Source organism: Macrotis lagotis, chromosome 1, assembly GCF_037893015.1.
Source record: "Macrotis lagotis isolate mMagLag1 chromosome 1, bilby.v1.9.chrom.fasta, whole genome shotgun sequence".
Taxonomy (NCBI): Eukaryota; Metazoa; Chordata; class Mammalia; order Peramelemorphia; family Peramelidae; genus Macrotis; species Macrotis lagotis.
Window position 1 is genome coordinate 805,782,061 of NC_133658.1, and position 20,453 is coordinate 805,802,513.

General features: G+C 36.7%; 1 protein-coding gene across 7 annotated transcripts in view; it reads right to left on the reverse strand.

Moving 5' to 3' along the window:
- TENM4 (teneurin transmembrane protein 4) overlaps positions 1-20,453 on the reverse strand; it is a 1,252,272-nt gene that overhangs the window by 201,365 nt on the left and 1,030,454 nt on the right. For all 7 annotated transcript variants that reach the window (XM_074216997.1, XM_074217000.1, XM_074216995.1 and 4 more), the window contains 2 exons: positions 11,207-11,308; positions 3,978-4,172 (listed from right to left, as the gene is read on the reverse strand). In XM_074216997.1, coding sequence (XP_074073098.1) covers positions 3,978-4,172; positions 11,207-11,308 — 297 coding nt within the window. The remainder of the gene's footprint in view (positions 1-3,977; positions 4,173-11,206; positions 11,309-20,453) is intronic.

The following is a 20,453-nucleotide window of genomic DNA, read 5'->3' on the forward strand; positions in this document are numbered from 1 at the left end:
AAACCTTGGGCTCAAGATATTCTACATTGAGGGGGTTCATGCAAAATGGCATTACCCTGGGAGTCAAGAAACCTTTGATAACAATTACTGTCTAAGTGACCCTAGACAAGTTGCTATCCTATGAGCTTCAGCATTCTAATCTATATAATTAGGATACTGGGTATGGTGGGAGTGGAAAGAACACCAGAAGGGCAGCTAGGTGGCATGGTGGATAGAGAACCAGCTCTGGAGTCCAGAGAATTTGAGGTCAAATCTGGCCTCAGACACTTAATAATTCCCTAGATTGTTGACCTTGGGCAAGTCACTTAACTACATTGCCTTGGAAAGAAAGAAAGAAAGAAAGAAAGAAAGAAAGAAAGAAAGAAAGAAAGAAAGAAAGAAAGAAAGAAGATTAGATTTGGAGTTAGAGAAGTTTTGTCAGAATTTTAAATTTTGTGATTCACAGAAGGCTCTCAAATATCTCTGGGCTTCAGGTTCCTCCTGTGTAAAATGGGACAGTTAGACTAGGTAAGTAAAAGTCCCTTAAGAAATATCACGATGGGGTAGTTAGATGGCTCAGTGGATAGAGCATCACTCCTGGAGTCAGGAGGACCTGAGTTCAAATCCAGTCTCAGACACTTAATAATTACCTAGCTATATGACCTTGGGCAACTCAATTAGCCTCACTGTCTTGCAAATAAATAAACAGATAGATGGGGGAGGGGTTACCAGAAAGAACATTGGAGTAAAGAGAATTTGAATCAACTGGCTTGATAATTTGTGCAATCTTGCTAAATGATTGAAACTCTTTTGGATTACTTATAAGAAAGGGGGCTAAATTTGATTATCTCTAAAATGCTTTCTAATTCAATTCAATAAGCATTCATTATGCATTGAGTATGTTCCAGTTCTCCTGTTAGGTCCAAAGAATCAATCTTTGTCTTCAAAAGCTCAAGACTTATGATTCTATGATCTTTCTAGCCTTGAATTCTATGAAACTGTAGCTTGGCAAAAGTTTTGGAAGGAAAGGAAGAGAGCATGGGTACAAGGGAACATTCAGTGGGACAGACCTATTTGGAAGTGAATTTCACATTTGCTCTCTGTTGTTGACTCTCTTTCTCTTTCTATCTCTTTCTGGGAAGCTGTGCCAAATGGCCACATTTATGATTTTGGAAGTATCTCCTTTGAAACTGGCATTTTTGACATCATTGTGACCTTTTTTCAATAATCATGCAATAAGGAACATGGGGCTGCAAACACTGCCTTCTCCCTACTGTGCTTCATGCTACATTGATCACATAAGTTATTAGACCCTATTCAGTACCCAGAGAGTAATTTCTCATTTTTCGCTGCTGGGTGCCTTGTTCCCCATCACCTCTCTCCTCCCCTCACAAACCCCTACCCCTCAAAGTCCTATTGGCACCATTCAGACGCTATAAAACACAGGATAGTGCAGTACAGAACATAGAGAAGCAAAAACTGCATAAGCTTGTTAGCGGATGTTTTGTAAACATTGTTGAACTCATTCTAGAGCTGGGGGAGGGGCAGAGAAAGAGGGAGTTGCACATGAAAACTTATTATAAACAAGAAAATTCAACCAAGCTGCACCAAAGAAATGGAGAAATAATAGAAAGAATCAATACCAGATGGCCCTTCTCAGAAAAGAAATCAAGATGGAAAAACATTTATTTTCAAAGAAATAATAAAAATCAAAGATTTTTTTTATTAGATTTCTCCCCCACCCCTATAAATATCCTGTGGATTTTCCACACTGTATAGTTCAAATTTATTTGGGACAATATGAATTTTGTTCTTCCTGTGAGAGGTAAGCATATGATGGGGGTTAAAAATGGCACATGGGCCACAATGGAAATCTTGTTTTCTTTGGGGCTCTTTCTGTTTCTACCTGAAGAGAACATGGTGATAAGAAGAAGCAGATGAAAGCCATCAACCCAGAGGCTCCCTCCACATGTGTCTTGAACAAAAAAAAATGATTCATGATTAAAAGGGGTCCATGTGCTTTCATCAGATGCTCACCTGGGATTCCAACTGAAGTTAATGCAACTAAAGGGGCAGAGGCCCAATAAGATTTGGAATTTGTCTTTTAGCCCAGCTTTAGGGAACTGGCCATATTTTTCATAAAATGATTCACTCATCCTTTTCAAATTCTGAGAATATTATTTTTAACGAAAATATTCTTCTTCTTCAATGGGAAAAAATGAAACCATGTGAATGATCTGTTTATAGGCTCCAATAGGGATAACTATAGGGACTGGTTTAGTGAATCTTGACCGAGGAGAATCCCATTCCCAATTCAAGGTTGACACCTCCTCTGGAAATTACAATTTTAGAAGAGCTGTTTGACTCTGGAAAATGAAGTGTAACATCCAAAGTCATTTAACCTGGGTCTGAATACTGGTTTTGAGGCTAGCCTTCTCTCTATTCTGCTTCTCATATAGATGCCAAAAATAATCATAGTTTTTGATATCTATAAACTATTTTCAGTTGTTTTGAAGTATTTTATAGCCATGATTTCACTTAGACCTCAACATAAATTAATGATCTGAGAAGTTTGATACTAGAGGCACTGTCATTATTCCTAATTTACAGATAAGGAAACTGAGACTCAGAGATAGATGTCAAATAACTTGCCCACAACATGGATCTATCATATATTCATGTTTGAGATGTAAGATGTAAACTTATGCTATCTTGACTTCAAGCACTTTATCCACAAACTTTATTCACAAAATATTTACTATACAAATATCTAGACCATTATTATTCTATTTATTCTATCAATTTAGAGTGGAGAAGACTATTATCACTTGTCTTTAAATATCTAAAGGATTTTCTTGAGGCAGAGGAATTAGACTTGCTCTGTTTGACCCTCGGGAAGAGACCTAGGCTAATACATAGAAACTAGAGGTGGTGCAGTGGGTAGAGTGTTGGAGTCAGGAAGATGAGTTCAAATCTTGTCTCAGACACTTACTAGATATGTAACCTTGTGCAAGTCACTTAACTTTTTTCAACCCCAGTTTCTTTCTCTTTGAAATCAATATAATAAGCGCACCTATCTCACAAAATTATTATGAGGCTCAAATGAGAAAAATGTATGTAAAATCCTTTGCAAACTTTAAAGCTCTATATAAATGCTAGCCAATATTCCCACCTAAAGTTTTCCTTTATTCTAGCTATCTCCATATAACTTCAGAAAGAATTCCAGTGTTTCATAGCTAGTTTACTATCTAGTTGTTCTATGAGTCCTTAAGGTAAGAACCTTAAATAAAAAATACTGGATGTGGGAAAACTGCAGAAAACAGACTATTAAAATAAAAATTTTCAGAGCTAAAAGGAAACTTAGGACATGGAATATAAGAATAAAAGTTGTTGTAACTGGAAGTCTTTCATATATTAAATCTGGTGTCAAACTCCAGTTTTAATCCCTTATCCAATTTCTGCTTTATTTATTCTAAAAGGTCTTCAATTTGCTTTATAAAGAATAAAAAAGACATATATATATATATATATATATATTCAATATAAAGAGAGGCAGAATTTGAGAGTTCTTGAAAATGTGAATTTTTTTTAAGTTGAGAAAGTTAAATGACTACAAAACTCTCCCAGTTGTCTTTCTCCTCTTTATGGTTGACTATTTTAGCAGCTGAGGTGATTGATATTGAGGAGTTTGAGTGTAATGGGAAAAAAAACACCACCAACAAATAATCTAAATTTGGAAGATGTAGGTTTGAATCACAACTCTGCCTCTTGCTAGGTATATAATTATAGACAACTCACTTTTATTTCTCTGAGCCTTAGGGCATTCATCTGTAAAATGGGTATAATACAATTCCAAACTAACTCAGAGGTCTATCATGAAGAAATCCTATTATCATCAATATGCATGGCCATCCAGAAGAAGCTAAATAGGTGATATGAAAGAACAGTCTCCAAGAACAATGAGGTCAATACAGGGGGTCTCCCTGGAGGACCATTACCTTCTTCACAGCTCTCTCCCTTGTAGCCTGGATTGCAAATGCAGGTCCCCATGATGCATGTGCCACGGTTGCTGCAGGACACATCAATACATTGGTTGGTGGGCACATCACACTCAGCACCTTTCCAGCCGCTGTGGCACAAACACCTTCCTTTCATGTATTGTCCATTTCCACTGCAAAGCACAGGGCAGGAGGCTGTGGAAGAAAATATGAGAAATCCAAGAGTTAGAGTGGAAAGGGCTCTCAGTGGTTATCTCCTACAAGCTATTCCTGAGCAACAGACCCCTTCATGTCCTCCCCCTAGGTGATATCCCAACCTCCAGTGGGATAATACAATAACTCCTCACAAGGCAGTCCAATCTACTTTTGCACAACTCCCATTGGTAGTAATCTTTATATCAGGCTGAAATGGGCTTCTGGGCAATTTCTTCCTAATGCTCCAATGCTCTGCCTTCTGGCCAAATTGTTTTCTCACATGACAACCCTTCAAATACTGGAAAGAAACTAAATATATAACTAAAACATTATCTTTTGTCCCTTTCTCCACCTAGGTTACTTGTTTTTGTTATTTCTTTCCTTTCTTATTCACAAATATCATTCTTTTTCTTCCTATTCTTGTATTTCATCCTACCATTAGTCTTTCACCTTCCCCTCCATGAACTCTCCTTTGAATTCTTTCTTCTGGCATTTCCTTTTTACCACTTGATCATCTGCATTTTATTCAAGGTCACTTTCCAGCAAGGAAGAATCAACATCTTAGAGAGAGCAATGGAGTCAGGAAGCCTGGGTTTCAGCCTTGCCTCTGCCCTTGACCTGATATATGACCATGGTCAAGACACCACCCTCTTGGAGTCTCAGTTTCTGCCTCTGACATATGAGCATCATAACACTTGCAGTCCCTACCTTGCTTGGTTTTTCTGAGATAGAAAAGTTGTCAACAGTGAAGTGCTCCTACAGGGAAGGTGAATTGTTATTTATACTCTTACCTTGTCTGCCTCACAATTTGTTCTGCTTTTTCATGCCTTTCTCCTCTGCAAAGAGGCTGCAAACCCAAGGGAATACTACCTTGGCTTTTATTATCTGATCCTTTTTTCTACTTCAAAGTACTTATTCAGGCACTCAAGGTGTCATCCTTTTAACTACCACATCCCGTGGCCTCTTTCTACGTCTCTCCATCATCATTGCTTTCTCTCTTCCTTTTGTTCCCCTCCCTTTAGGAAATGGGCATCTGCCCACCCCCATGCCCAGCCAGCTTCCTGTACATGTCAGTTCCGCTGTAATTCAGCAGATCCCTTATTAAGCTTCTACAAGACCCAGGATACTGTCCTTGGTGCTGAAGATGCTGCCAGGAACAGATAGCATCCTCCTACCCTAAAAGAATGGCCAATCTAATAAAGACAGGATAAGGGGGTGGGGCAGGAGGGAAAAAAGGAGAAATTCTCAACATCTTCACATACACTTCTGATACTAGAAAGAGTGGAATAATAATCATTCAATAGTTATTAAGCTCTTACTATGTGCCACTTAGGCTTCAAGTACAAAATGAGAATGTCCATTCTAATGAGGACAGCAAGTGTGGGGATGTTAGACATATGTTCACACTCATCTATATGGTGCACAATATGTATTTGCATGTGCAATGCATTATACACACATACATACACAATACACAGCACATATGTGGACAGACGTATGGGTTTACACACATGTGATACCACACTTGTATACAAGCATCATCCACAGCATACATGCACAGAGATCCAGGTTGCATACATACACTACAACACACATATAACACATATCATACATGTGCATGGATCACTGTGTTTATGCAGATATGAACATATCATATTATGTAGTACATCATATACGTGTATACAATAGATAGTACATGAACATATGACACAACCACATCATGCTTGTGTACATACATTATACACATGTGTATAATACATAGTACACTTGTGTTCATAGATCTATGTAGTTATACAAACATTGCCATTTGATGTAGTCGTGTTTGTATAAACACCTAGATTTATGTATATGTATATATGTCTATAGAAGTATGCACAGAATTATGATGCATGTGTGCATAGTTGTACATTAATATTATGAACATATGTGTGCATGCACATGTGTATTTATATATGCATGTACAAGTGCATTAAATATGCTCAATATAAATGCATTTATTGTTGTTGTTTGTCCTTCATTCTTTTTTTTAGGTTTATTTTTTTGCAAGGCAAATGGGGTTAAGTGGCTTGCCCAAGGCCACACAGCTAGGTAATTATTAAGTGTCTGATGTCAGATTTGAACTCAGGTACTCCTGACTCCAGGGCCAGTGCTCTATCCACTGTGCCACCTAGCCACCCCTTGTCCTTCATTCTTGAAGAAGACCATGATGTCATGGAGGTGATTCCATGACAAGTATGTGAACTGGATTTGAGTGAAGGGATGCCATGCTAAGTTATTTTCTCTTTCAGAGCCATCTGGGTCCAGTGGGCAGATATGAATCAGGATGACCAGAGATAGCCCTGAATACAAGGTAATCAGGGTTAAGTGACTTATCCAATGTCACATAGCTATTAAGTATCAAACCTGAGGCTATATTTGAACTTAGCCTCAGACTCCAGGTGCTCTATTCACCTAGCCACCATCATTTTTTAGATAATTATTATCTCATTTGATCCTCACAACAATCCTAGGAGGTAGGCACTATTACTATCCCCATTTTAGAGATGACAAATTGAGGCAAACAGGGGTTAAGTGACTTGCCCAGGATTATACAGCTAATCTGAGGCTGGTTTTGAACTAGGTCTGGATTTTACTGTATTATTCATGTATTATTACTGTATTATTCCTACTAGGACTGGATTCTCCCATTATGACACCAACTCGTTGGGATGGACTCTAGTCAAAAGACCTGTGTACACAGCCTTGCTAACCTTACTAGTTGCACGATTATGGTTCACTTTAGTGACTTTGCCTTCTCCAAGTGGAGGCAGGTGTGAAGATAGAATAGTAATGTCCTCTTAACAGATAGTCAAGAATCACTCTATACCCTGGAGTGCTGGAGAGATGTTTGGCATTGTGATCAGGAAGACCTGAGCTCAATCCCTGCCTGGGATATTAACAATCGGTGTGATGTGAGGCAAATCTGTATTTCCTTATCTGTAAAATGGGGATAATAACAATGCTTAATATCTAGTGTTGTGAGGACCAAATGAGACAATATTTATAAAGGTCTGTACAATTTTCAAAGTTTAAAATTATTGTTATTATTATAATAATAATTATTATTATTACATCTCAGAGGTTTAGAAAGAATGCTGGCTCTGAGATAAAAAAAAAAAAACTGGGTTCAAATTCCACCTTGGAAGTATAGGCTGAATAGAATTTGTAAAACCAGAGGGTAGGACTAGATGTGGTCCATGGTCTCTCCCAAGACCAAATCTCTCAGCTTTAGGTGCCTCATCTGTTAAATGGGGGTAATTATATTACAACCACTTATTTCTAAGGGCTATTGTGAGGAAAACGCTCAACAAACTTGAAAGCCCTATATTAAGATGAAATATTTGAATTGTTATTAGTATTTCTCCATCACACCAAGCCTTCAATAGAGCTCACTTCACTAACTTCTTCACCTTTCCCTTCCCTTCACTCTTTAGTGCAAACATCATCCATCATTTCTCCTTGTCAGAGCTGCTGTACCCAACTCAGCTCTTTAGTGCATTATCTTTCCATTCAGCTTCTTACTCCAAAGGGTTTTGTGATCATCTAGATAGAGGACACTATATAAAAATAAATGATATTGCATTGTACTCAAAGTACCCACTATTCTTGCCTTGATACAATAAGGCCATTTTATACAGTACTCTTAACTTTAAGTACATATGGAATGAGACAGTAATTCTTGTCATAAGGAATGATTCTTCTCCCTTCCCAATACATCCTTCCTCCTCCACCCCCCCCACCTTAACCCTCCCCAATTTTCCTTTTTTTAAGCAGTCACAGTGGCTAATCAGATTGCTTCTCCAGGCTAGCCTGCCTGGGCATTTGAAATCCTGTTTTAGATCATAGAAACATAAACCACAGGAATAACAAAGCGTTTGAAAGCTAGAAGGGACTCAAAGATTCCCCTTGCATTACAGATGATGAGACAAAGGCCTAAAAAAAAGGAAAATTATCCATTCAATGCTACACAATAAATTAATGGGGGCCACTAGCCTGACTTTCAGTTTTCAGCCCATTTCAATTCTTTTGGCTTTGGCTACCCTCTGTAAAACAAAGGGGTTGCAGCTAGGAAGCACAATGAATAGACATCTGAGCCTGGGATAGGAAGGACCAGAGTTCAAATCTATCCTCAGACATTTACTAGCTGTGTGACTCTGGGCAAGTCACTTAAACCTACTAGTCTCTGTTTCCTCATTCATAAAATAAACTGGAGTAGGAAATGACAAACTACTCTAGTACCTCTGCAAAGAAAACCCCAAATGGGGACCCCTCTGGTCAGACACAACTGAAAAAGTGATTTAAGCACTTATGGTTTGCAAAGCCTTTATAAATGTCTTTTTAACCTCACAATGATCCTAGAAAGTAAGTGCTATTAACTTATTATTATTCATTCTCTAATAATTACTATTATTTGCATTTTATGGATAAAGAAACTGAAGAAGACAATAGTTAATTATCTTGCTCAGATTCACACAACTGGCAAATATCTGAGGCAGGATTTGAACTCAGTTCTTACTGATTTCAAGTTCAGTACTCTATCCACTGTCCTTTCTGGAATAGGAAATATTAATACAGGAAAGCCAATAATATAGATACAGTTTGAAGTAGTCCGGTATAGTAGAGGCCTCATTTGCTTTGGAATTCAATTGACCTGGACCTGAGGAGCTGTGTGACTTGAACAAATCACTTCTCTCTTTTAGCCTGTTTCCTCATCACATTTCTCCCACCTACTTCAGAAGACTGTTGTGAGGAAAAGTAATCTATGTTTTTAAAAATACATCCTAAAAATGTGTGTGAACTGTTTTGTATTTATTATTTGCAATATCTTAGAGAACATTTGCTTCTGCAGAAGATACACACTGGGGAGTAATGAGGCTGGGAAGAGAAGGGGGATATGCAAAAAACCTCAAGCAAACAAAACAACAAACCACCAAAACAGTCTCTGTTCCAGCCCCATCTGTAATTTTTTTCAATGGAGAGAGTTAAAGCTGTAATATATCCAGTGAATAATGGGGGCCACTGGCTATGAAAATAGGGAGCAGACAGAATCACCGGCTCTCTCTACAAAGACAGAAAATAATTACTATGAGTTGGTAAGGCCACAAGGAGAGAAAGAGAAACTCTTATGCTTCTCATCATTTGGTACATGTTCAGTAACTCATATGAGAATAGGGCAGCTTTTCAAGGGGCAAATTATAAGATTGTTTCACTAACCTACTTATGAATGGCTCTAAGAAATAGACCTAAAATAACAAGTGAGCAACCAGGACAATCCTGCTGTTGGCAAATTCTGGTGACTGACCCTTACAATATGTTCCAAATATACTCTATTTTGTCCTTTAATACTGACACTGCCCTAAGGCTCTCAACAATTCAAGCTGTGCGTCTGTCTATCTGTCTATCTACCTATCTATTGTTAACTGTAGTCATCTACACTATCATTAATTCTATCTATCTATCTATCTATCTATTGTTAACTCTACCTATCATTAACTCTATCATTTACTCAGTGGTTAACCCCTATCATTTACTTTTTTATCCACCCATCATCCATCCATCCATCTATCTATCTATCCATCTATCTATCTATCTATCTATCTATCTATCTATCTATCTATCTATCTATCTATCTATCATTAACTCTAGCATTTACTCAATGGTTAACTCCTAGCTATCATTTAATCTATCATCTATCTATCTATCTATCTATCTATCATCTATCTATCTATCTATCTATCTATCTATCTGTCTATCTATCTATCTTTCATTAACATTTACTCTATGGTTAACTCCATCTATCCACTTTCTCTATCTCCATCTGTCTCTGTCTGTCTCTCTCTCTCTGCCTCTGAATGACATAGTACATAGGGCAACAGGTCTAGCATCAGATAGGTCTGAGTTCAAAGTTGGTTTTAGACACTGGGTGACCCTGAGGAAGCCACTAAAGCCCATTTACCTCAATTGTTCATTTGTAAAATAGAAATACATTGGAGAAAGAAATAGCAAACCATTCTAGTATCTTTGTCAAGAAAACCTAGTTACCTAGGGGCAACTAGGTGGCTTAGTGGATAGAGCACAAGCCCTGGAGTCAGGAGGACCTGAGTCCAAATCTGACCTCAGATACTTAATAATTGCCCAGCTGTGTGACCTTGGGCAAGTCACTTAACTCCATTCCCTTAAATAAAAAAAAGAAAAAGAAAGAAAATCTCATGGACTTGTCCATGGGGCTACAAAGAGTCAACAGAAGAACAACAATAAAACATATGTATGTGTATGTGCATGTTAACGCATATGTGTGCATACAAATATACAAGTATGTGTTTATCTTCATGTGCATATGCACATTCAGTTGACATTTACTTATTTATCTGATTAGCAAAAAATGAGCCTTGAGGCTACACTGTGTATACTTTTCCAACTGAGGAGTGGGAGGAAAAGAAAATAGATTTCTTTGTTAATTAAAAAAAATTTAAAACAGCCCTAAATGTTGGAATGGAGAATGTTAGAGCTGGGAATTCAGAAAAGGAATTTTTTCAGAATCCTTCACTTTATAGAGGAATAAAATGAGATAATTAGCAGGGCTTGATTCTCCTCATTCCCAATATGAAACTTTTTCTCTACCACCATATCTGTTAACAAAAGCAGTGAGAAATACAGAGATTTGACCCTGGAAGACTACAACAGGGGGAAATTGGAAAGGAACAACCATTTATTAAATATCTACTATATGTAAGACACTGTGATAAGTATTTTACAAATGTATCTCATTTGAGTCAAATGTAGTAGCATTTGGAGCAATTTTAAAGCAAGACTCACAAAACCAAAGGATTTTAGTTTCACCATAGAATCTCAAAGTGACATAAGGGTATTTTGTCACCAGAGTCAAGGTGGCAGATGGGAAACCTTTAGATTATAACTTTTTTTATTCAAAACTAGCAATGGTTATTATTTGGGGGACTATGAGAATAGACAGTCAAAATATAGCCAGGCCTTACCTCTGCCACAGTCTGGACCCAAGAAACCAAGGAAACAATGGCAAGTCCCGGAAACACAATCTCCATTTCCATAGCAATTGCTTGGACAATTATCCACAGATTCTGGAGGAAAGAAAAGAAAAAAGGAATCATAAACAAAACCTGAGGAAAGCTCACAGTGGATGTTAGAACTTATAAAGCAAATTCATATGGTTCATTCCTCTCATTTTTAGAAGAATTCCAGAGTCCAGAGAGGGAGAACGGCTTATTCTAGATTACACAAAAAGTCTTGGCAGAGACTTCCAGTATTTTTGTTCTTCTTGTCTACTGCTTCTACCTTACATCTCAAGTCTTATGATGCTCATCAAACAAGTGTTTCTTTTACCAAGCATCCAGATGCTCTTCAAGCCTAGGTGAAGTTGTCACCCAAATGATCTAAGTTTACTGTTATAAAATTATTATTATTATCACTGATGTTACTATGACAGATATGTCTTGATTTAGGAAATAAAAGTATTCCGTGAAAAGAATATGCAAATCCATTTTTTCTCATTCAGATCTCATTTTTAAAAGCACTGGTAATCTTTTCATGGCAGACGTTTTTGTAAAAGGAAATGATTCAATCATTGATCATTCTGTATATCTGATTTTCATAAGTTGAGTATACTATAAATCAATCATAGTTTTGACAATTGTTCCCTGAATAACAGAATCCCAAATGGGGTCATGAATAGTTAGGCTTGACTGAAAAACAACTTGAACAAACAAATTCATAATAAGATCCTTGTATCTGCTGTGAACTGTTAAAAATCCTGGAGTTTCAAGAGACTCTGTGGATTCAAAAAAGAAGATGTGAAATAGTTTTGAAAAATAAGAATATGAAGGAGTTAAAAGATGATCTTTAGTCAGTCTCCCATTGAAGTTCATGGCTACATTACTACATTATACAAAAAAAGGAGCTCTTGCCCTTAAAGAGCTCACATTTAGTAACTATCTGCCCCTCCTAGAACAACTTCATCACTTCTAAACTCGCCATCATGCTGCTAACTTAAACTTTGACTGACACTACCTCCCTCAGTCTCCTCTTTCCTCTATTGGAAGGTTGAAGGGAAGAACCAATGTCTTCCTTTAAATATGTTCCTTAAAATTCCTTACAATATTCCAGACATACTCTGTTTTGTCCTTTAATACTGACACAGCCCTAAGGCTCTCAACAACTCAAGCTGTGTGTCTGTCTTATTTGTCTATCTACCTCTCTATCTATTGTTAACTCTAGTCATCTACTTTATCATTAATTCTATTTATCTATCTAACCATCTATCTATTGTTATCTCTACCTATAATTAACTCTATCATTTACTCAATGGTTAACTCCTCTCCTGTGTCTTCCTTTAAAGAGGGCAGAAACTGGATTCTCAGGTTCACCATTTTCTATCTACTACTTTGCCTGTTTTTAACTCCACAGAACAAGATGCTCTAGTGCAAGGTACTCTTGGGGTCCCCTTCCCCTACTTCCCACCCTCAAGTTTCCTGTCTTCATCATCTTTATGTGAGTTTGCTAATTGGTTCTCCTTTCCCAGGTCCATCGTCCTCATAGCTGTCAAATTGATATCCTTAAAACATGCCTAATCATGACATTCTTTTGCTCAAGAAATTCAAGTGATTCCCAATTACTTCTAATCTAAAAAGAAACATGAGACATGCAAATTTAGAGAATCTACCCCAAATGTTCCTATGACCTATTTGTGCCTGACTTGCATTGAGCATTCCAAGCTCATATTGGCCTAATCAGTCACAGTCAGACACTATAACTTGACTCTAACATAGTGATGTTATTTTGGTCCTCTTCAAGAATGAAGGACAATAAATAAAATCTTTAAATAAAAAAAAGAATGAAGGACAACAACAACCAATCAACCAACCAAGGATAAAATACAATTTCCTGTTATCACCCAAAGCTCTTCTCCATCTGGCCCAGTCTAGCCTTCTAGGTTCATGGTCTATTTCTCTTATTCACATACCCTGTGTCCTAGATAAACTGGACTGCTTGCTGGTTCATTGTGCCTTTGAGAAGACTGTCTGTTCCTTGTGATTGAAATAAATTCCTTTCTCATCTCCTAGAATCAATCATTGCTTTTGAGGCTGGAAAATGTTCTTTCTCCAACATGAGGTCCATCCTGCCCATCCTTGCAAATTACTTGGCATTTACCTTGCGTATATTTGTATTTATGTCTTTGTGTTCATATTTTTCCCCCAGTTAAAACATTAGTGGGCAGATTCTGTTTTGTATCTCTGTTCCCAGAAGTTAGCACAACATCCAGCAAGCATACAGTATGGAACTAATAAATTATTTTTGAATGAACCAATAAAGAGTTTAGGATGATTTCAAGTCTAATAAGATTTTATCTTTTCAATCATGTTGGCTTCCCAATCGGGTCTTATTCATCTCTCAAAGAGTTCAGACAAGTCCGACATAGTTTGCAGTAGATTGATAAAAATGTTGGGTGAATGAATGAACAAATAAAAAATAATATCTTTTAGGAGCCCATTTGACAATTATTTAAATGAATCAACACTCAATAGAGACAGGATTCCAATTTGGGTGGAGGAGTGGTAAACTGAGGGGTTAAAATAGATGACTTCTAACATCCTTTTAGATAGGAAAAGCTGAAGTTCTAATTCTTTACTCTGCCATTCTAATCCTTTACTCTGATACTGTGATACCCACAATTATGCCTGAGGTCCCATCAAAACATCTTGCCTATTTCCAACTTGTTTTCTGTTCTACAAACTGTAGTTGCTTTAAAAGAAGGAATACTTCAAGATCTGTTCTGATAGTAATTAAAATTTCAGATTTTTATGAATAATTGATTCTCCTAATTGGGAACATGGTTGTAATCTAGCGCATGTGTGCTAAGGGAGCTGGTAGACTTGGGAAACTGCCTTTGATTTTAGTTCTTTTCTGAAATGAGGATAGGAAAAGGGAGGAAAATCCCTTTGCAGAACTTTAATTTTCTTTCATTAATTTTTTAATGTCACTTGATTGGTTTCTTAGCTCATGGATAGAATATATGGTAGTAGGAGGGGGGTATGAATAAAGATTTTGCTCTCAACAAGAAAGGTCATGTACAAGGGAACTCAAATGCAGAGGTAGTAAAAGGAAGGGCTATTAGATTACAAAACCTGCAACATCTAGAGTAGAAGAGATTTTAGATTAAAAAGAAAACCATTCAGAAGATGATACGTTAGAGCTTAACACACCTTGGAACATAGAATTTTAGAGGAGAGAACATAGAATTTCATTGCTAAAAAAGATTTTACCTCACACCAAACATTATGGTAAGAGTGGTAAAAGATGAAAATGGTCATTGCAGAAGGGGCTGTGAGAAAACAGGCAGACTGAAGTAGTTGAGGGGGTGCTCCAGACATTTTGAGACGTGATTTGGAATTCAATCAGAATAATCACTAAACTTTACAAATCCTGATTCAATGATACCACTTCCAAGCTTATTATATCCTAAGGAATTCAAAGAGAGAAGAACTGGTCCAGTATATGCAAAATATTTAGAGTAGCCCTTTATGAAGGAACAAAGTACAGGAAGGAATGAGAATATCCAAAAAATGAAAGATAAATAAACAGTGGTGTATGGCTGCAATGGAATACTATTGTATTATAAGAAATGAGGATTGTGGAACATTTAGGAAAATTTGGGAAGGAAAATTGATATGAACTAATGGTGAGGGAAGAAAGCAGAAGCAGAACAATTCACACGATAAAGATAATACAAAGGACAATTATAGAAAAAGATTTTGGTTGTTATTGTTAAGTTATTTCAGTCATGTCTGATTCTTCTTGACTCCATTTGGGGTGTTCTTGGTGCCATTTAATTCTCCAGATGATAATAAAACTCAGGCAAACAGGCTTAAATGATTCACCCAGAGTCACACAGCTATTAAGTGTCAGAGACCAGGTTTGAACTTAGGTCCTTGACTCCAGGCTTAAAGCTTTATCCATTGTCAATGCTGCAGCTGAATGTGAATCCTAGCTTCTGCCTCTGGGAAGATAGAGATTGACTATTTAAGTGGAATGAGACTTGGAAGAATGTGAGCAATATGTCAATTTGTTTTGCTTAAGTGTATTGTTGGTAGAGATAGAGGATTCTATTAGGGTATAGATGAATCAAGAGTCATGGGAAAGTGACAGTTATATTAAAATATGACATTTTAAAATTAGATTAAAAAAGAAAGAGCCTTAAAATATCAAAGGTCCAAATACAGAAAGTTAGTATGCCTTTTTTTCCCCTCATGGCAACTCCAACATAACACAGAAGGTTGGTGAGATCTTAGAAGCAAAAATGTTAAAGACCAAATGGACCTAGAAGCAGCAAGGTGGTGCAATAGAATGTTCTGGATCTAGAGTCTAGAAATTTTAATCTAGCTACAGACATTTACTAGTCAATAACGTGTCTGGGCAAAGTGACCAATTTGCCTCAGTTTCTTCATCTGTAACATGGATATTAAGAATAGCATATATCTCCTAAGATTGTTGTGAGAAGATAATAATATAAATTACAGTGCTCCACACATCATAAGTGCTAAATAAATTTTAACTATTATTATTGTTAACACTTAGAATGTAGAATGGTTGAATATGGAGCTTAAGGGGAGGCAGTATGGTATAATGAAAAGAGAACTAACTGGGAGTAGAGAGACCCAGGTTCTTGATCTTCTTCTACTAACTTGGATAAGTCTACTAATTTAGAAATATAAATGATTTCCTTTCTCTGGACCACATTTTCTTCATCTGTAAAATTACTTAAACTACCTGGTCTCAGGTTCCTTGCAGCTATATCACTATAGCATCCTAGAACTCTGTAACTAGAAGAGACCTTAGCATTTAAGTTGGAGATCATTTAGTCAAACCCTCTTATTTTAATACTAGAAGAAACTGAGACCCAAAGATTTCCAGTGCTTCCTCAAGGTTGCCATGTTGATAAATGTTCTAAGGCAGGATTTGAATTCAGATCTTCCTGTTTCCAAGTCCAGCTCTCTATTCACTATATATTTCACTGTAAAGAAGGGACCGTTCCCTATACATATCTGATGCCAATCCTGCCCGCAGTCTATGTGTCCTAAAAACAGACAAAGCAGGGTCTCTAATGATAAAAAGAACTAAATTGGAAATCTCAGCTCTTCCAATACATCCTCTTCATCTAGGCTAGATCCTCTTTATCCATTCAAAGCTCACCTGTGAATCAGAATCATTGTCTTCAAGGTAGACAAGAACTCAGATGTCCTCTAGACCACTGCCTAACTGAACAGAACTCTCATCTCTAACATTCCAATAAGTGGTCATTCACTTTATACTTGAAGATTCTAGGGAGGTCAAAGCCCTCAATTTTCTTCTCTGCCACTTATTGTGTATATGAGACCTTGGGCCAGGCCCCTCATCTCTCTAAGTCTCAAGGGATGGGATACTAGATTGCCTAGCTTTATCCCTTTGTGGAAATAAGCCCTTATGACATGGATACTTGGTAGTATGTTGAGCGATTTATCTTCTCTCCCATGTTTATTTTTTAAGAGAATATCATAGTGCTCTGCATATGTGCTAGTCCAGAATACAGTCCACTCCTTAACTGAAAGGGGGAAAAGCCATATTAAGCAGTTAGGTGGTTCAATGATTTAAGAGTTAAGCCCACAGATAGGAAGATCTGAGTACCTTTCTTGGTACTCAGATACTTAATAGCTGTGTGACCCAGGGTAAGTCAATGAATTGCAAATCAGGAGAACTAAGTTCTATGACATGTTATGGCCTTAGAGATAGAAGGGATTGCCAATTATTTTCCTTTTACAGAACTTTTTCAATCTCTCCACTTTGTTTTCTACAATATCTGCCTTAATTTTCTCAACTGCAAAATGGGCATAGTTTGCATTTATCTCCTAAAGTTGTTTTGAAGATCATGGATAAGGCATTTTAAATTGGTACATAATAGGGGCTTAATCAATGCTTATTTCAACCATCACAACAAGATACACTAAAAAACAACAGCACACACAGTAAAGAAAAATACAAAGCATTAAATATGAAAGTTTTTTCTATTCAGAGATATGATTCATATTTCATTATCACCATTCATTTTTTAAACCAAAAACTTGGACCTTAATTTATTCATGGTAAATATTTATGTGCATACATATATAATGATAATATTTATCATTAGAAGCAGCTAGATGGTGCAATAGAGTGTTCTGGGTCTAATCCTCACAATAATGCTCAGATTCCATTTCACAGGAGAGAAAATTGAGGCAGGGAGAAGTTAAGTGATTTGCTCAAGGTCATATAACAGATTTCTGAGGAACAATTTGAACTCTGGTCTTCTTGACTTCAAAACACTTCTGGACTTCTGTAGACTTCTATCCACTGTTAATCCATATGTCTACTTTTTCACCTCTACAACTCCGAGAATATTTTATACAATGAGTTTTTCTTTTCTGAAGGTCTGAAAAGGGAATAGACTGAATTCATCAAATGACCACAACTTTATCCTCACAAAGAATGATATAGAAAATACAGGATCATAAATATAAAGCTGGAAGTGACATCAAGGTCATATAATCCAACCCACTTCCTGACCCTATTTACAAATGACAAAGAAAAAGTCCAAAGATTTTCCATAATGTGCTAAGTCTTATGAGAGGTGGGAATCTGAACCCTACATCCTGACTCTGAATTTCTGACACTTATCTCACTGTTTCCACATTCCCATGTGTTTTGTTTGTTGACTATAAAAAATATGTGATGTAACAGCAGGATCAAAGCCACCTTAATTGCTCTTCTCCAACAAAGCATCTCCCAAGCATGTGTCACAAGAATAAAAAAAACAAACTATGAAGATATTACTTTGAGAAACTTAAGCAGTATGGCATTGTTCACTTTCAAAGGCATTTTACCACTTTCCAATCTTTCCAAAATTAGTAATCTTTACTAACATCCACCAATAAGGACCTGTTTATATACTATACTCAGGGGTCTTATCTAAGTGAGATTTAGGAAGAAAATGAGCCTGTCTCCATCCCCCCTATTCTGGAGTACTTGAATTTTTTTTCTTAGTGGATGGGGTTCACAAATTTCTAGCTTGAAATATTCTACATTAACACTCTACTGAAATATGACAAGAGGATGATAAAAAGCCAATCTTTTCCTTGATGCTTTGTATCACATTCTAACAATCATTGGACAAATGTAATATTATAGCAAGCTTGAAGCAGGATGACTTAAATATTTCCTTTTGGGTTTGATTCCCACATAAAGAGAAGACATTCTCTTTTGAAAGTTCCTCTGAGTTCTTGATGGGTTTTGAATGGCTTGGGACTCATTTGATTGCACCTGGTGTACTATGGAAACACTGACATGGTATTTCCTTCTGGAAGAATTCTCTAACATCTAAAATTCAGAATATTATGCAGAAAGGGATACTAGAACCCAATTTTTCAGTCCCAAAAAAGGATCTCAGAACACTAAGGATACTAATAGGACCCAGAACATAAATACAGAAAACCTAAAATATTAAGTACCCAATAAAATGTAAAATATTAGGTATGATAATAATAAAATCCATTAAAACATAAAATATTAGGTACAAGGACACAGAGTAATAGAATAAAAAGCAACCTTACAACTTTGAATGTTAGATGTCATCTGGCCTGACTTCTTCATTTTATAGTGGAGAGAACAAATAAATTCAATTGAAGAAAAGTCATTGGTCATCCCTTCTATCTCTACCAGCATAACATGAAGTAGAACCCAGATCTCCTCTCTTCTAGATATTTCTCTATTATATTACCCTACCTCACATATGAGCAATCCATATCTTTTTGTTTCCGAAAATGAAGACAAAAATATTCCAGTCTATTTAACCCCAAAATATTGAACAGGTGAGAACACACCCTTGACTTTGTGTTTAGTAGTATCACAATTTTGTGGGGGTGGTGGTGGAGATAATTTGTAACTAATTTTTTAGCACAACAAATGACTCTTTTATAAAAGTTAAATAAATATGGCTGGCTTAATTCATAGCAATTGAATATGTCACATATTCTAGGTCAACAAACTACAGAAATGTGATAAGAGGATGATAACAAAGCCAACCTTTAATTTGATGTTTTTGTCTCCAACCACAGTTGGACAAATGTCCATCCTGACTTATAGGAAACTTTAAGCAGGATGACATCAGTGACAGGACCCCATCGTGGGGGGTAGGGGTGGGGCTCATGAGCCATAGCATTAGAAAGATATTATTAAATTAGAGAGATTAGAAAGACATTTCCAACCTCAGGGCTCAAAGATATCCCTGAGAGGATCTGGTAGTCTGGGCACCTTATCTAACAGTATAGGAGTTTAGATAGAATATCCAGATTATGTACAATATAAGCAAATAAGAACAAGATATAACTCAGTCTAATGAAACTAAATGAATCAAGGTGGTTAGTTGCTGTATATATTCTACAAGAAAAGTACTGAAACTCCCCTTGAAAAAGAGTAACAAGATAAACAGATAACTTTCTTGATGTTCTAAACAGAAGAAGGTGCTTGGTAAAAATCTTCTTTCTAGGGAGAACCTCTGTCAAAACAAATTAAACTTGTGATCTCCCAGACATAAAAACATGAGCAAGGCCAGGTCAACATCTGAAAGATGTTTTCTCCCTCTGCTCTACAGATTGGCATTGGTTCAGTGCCAAAGAAACACTCTTACTCCTTGTGAGGTACTATTCATACTCTCCCCCACCTCTCCCCAAACCCCTACTCTGGAAGACCTGACTTTTCCTTCTTAGGAGATGGGTTTCACAAATTTCTGGTTTGAAGTATAGTAGATCAACACACTACTGAAATGTGGCAAGAAGATGCTAACAAAGCCTACCTTTTACTTTATGGTTCTTGTCTCACTTTGTTATCAAACTTTATTCTCATAACTATTCTGTGACTAAAGTAAAGGCAGATGCTACTGATCCCATTTTACAGATAAGAGGCTCAGATGGATTGAATGACTTATCTGAGGTTTTTTCCAAAATTCAAGCTCAGCTCAGATTCCAAATATAGTGTTTTCAATTCTACAACACTGTCTTTTCCTAGAAACTCAATTTCCATTGTCACTGAAAAACCTGGCATCTGTTTTCAATAAAATACTGAAATCTAACAATCTAAGACTGGCCTAAAGGGTCACAGAGTTAAATTCTTCCCTTACTCATATTAAGTCTTTGTTCTTCTCTA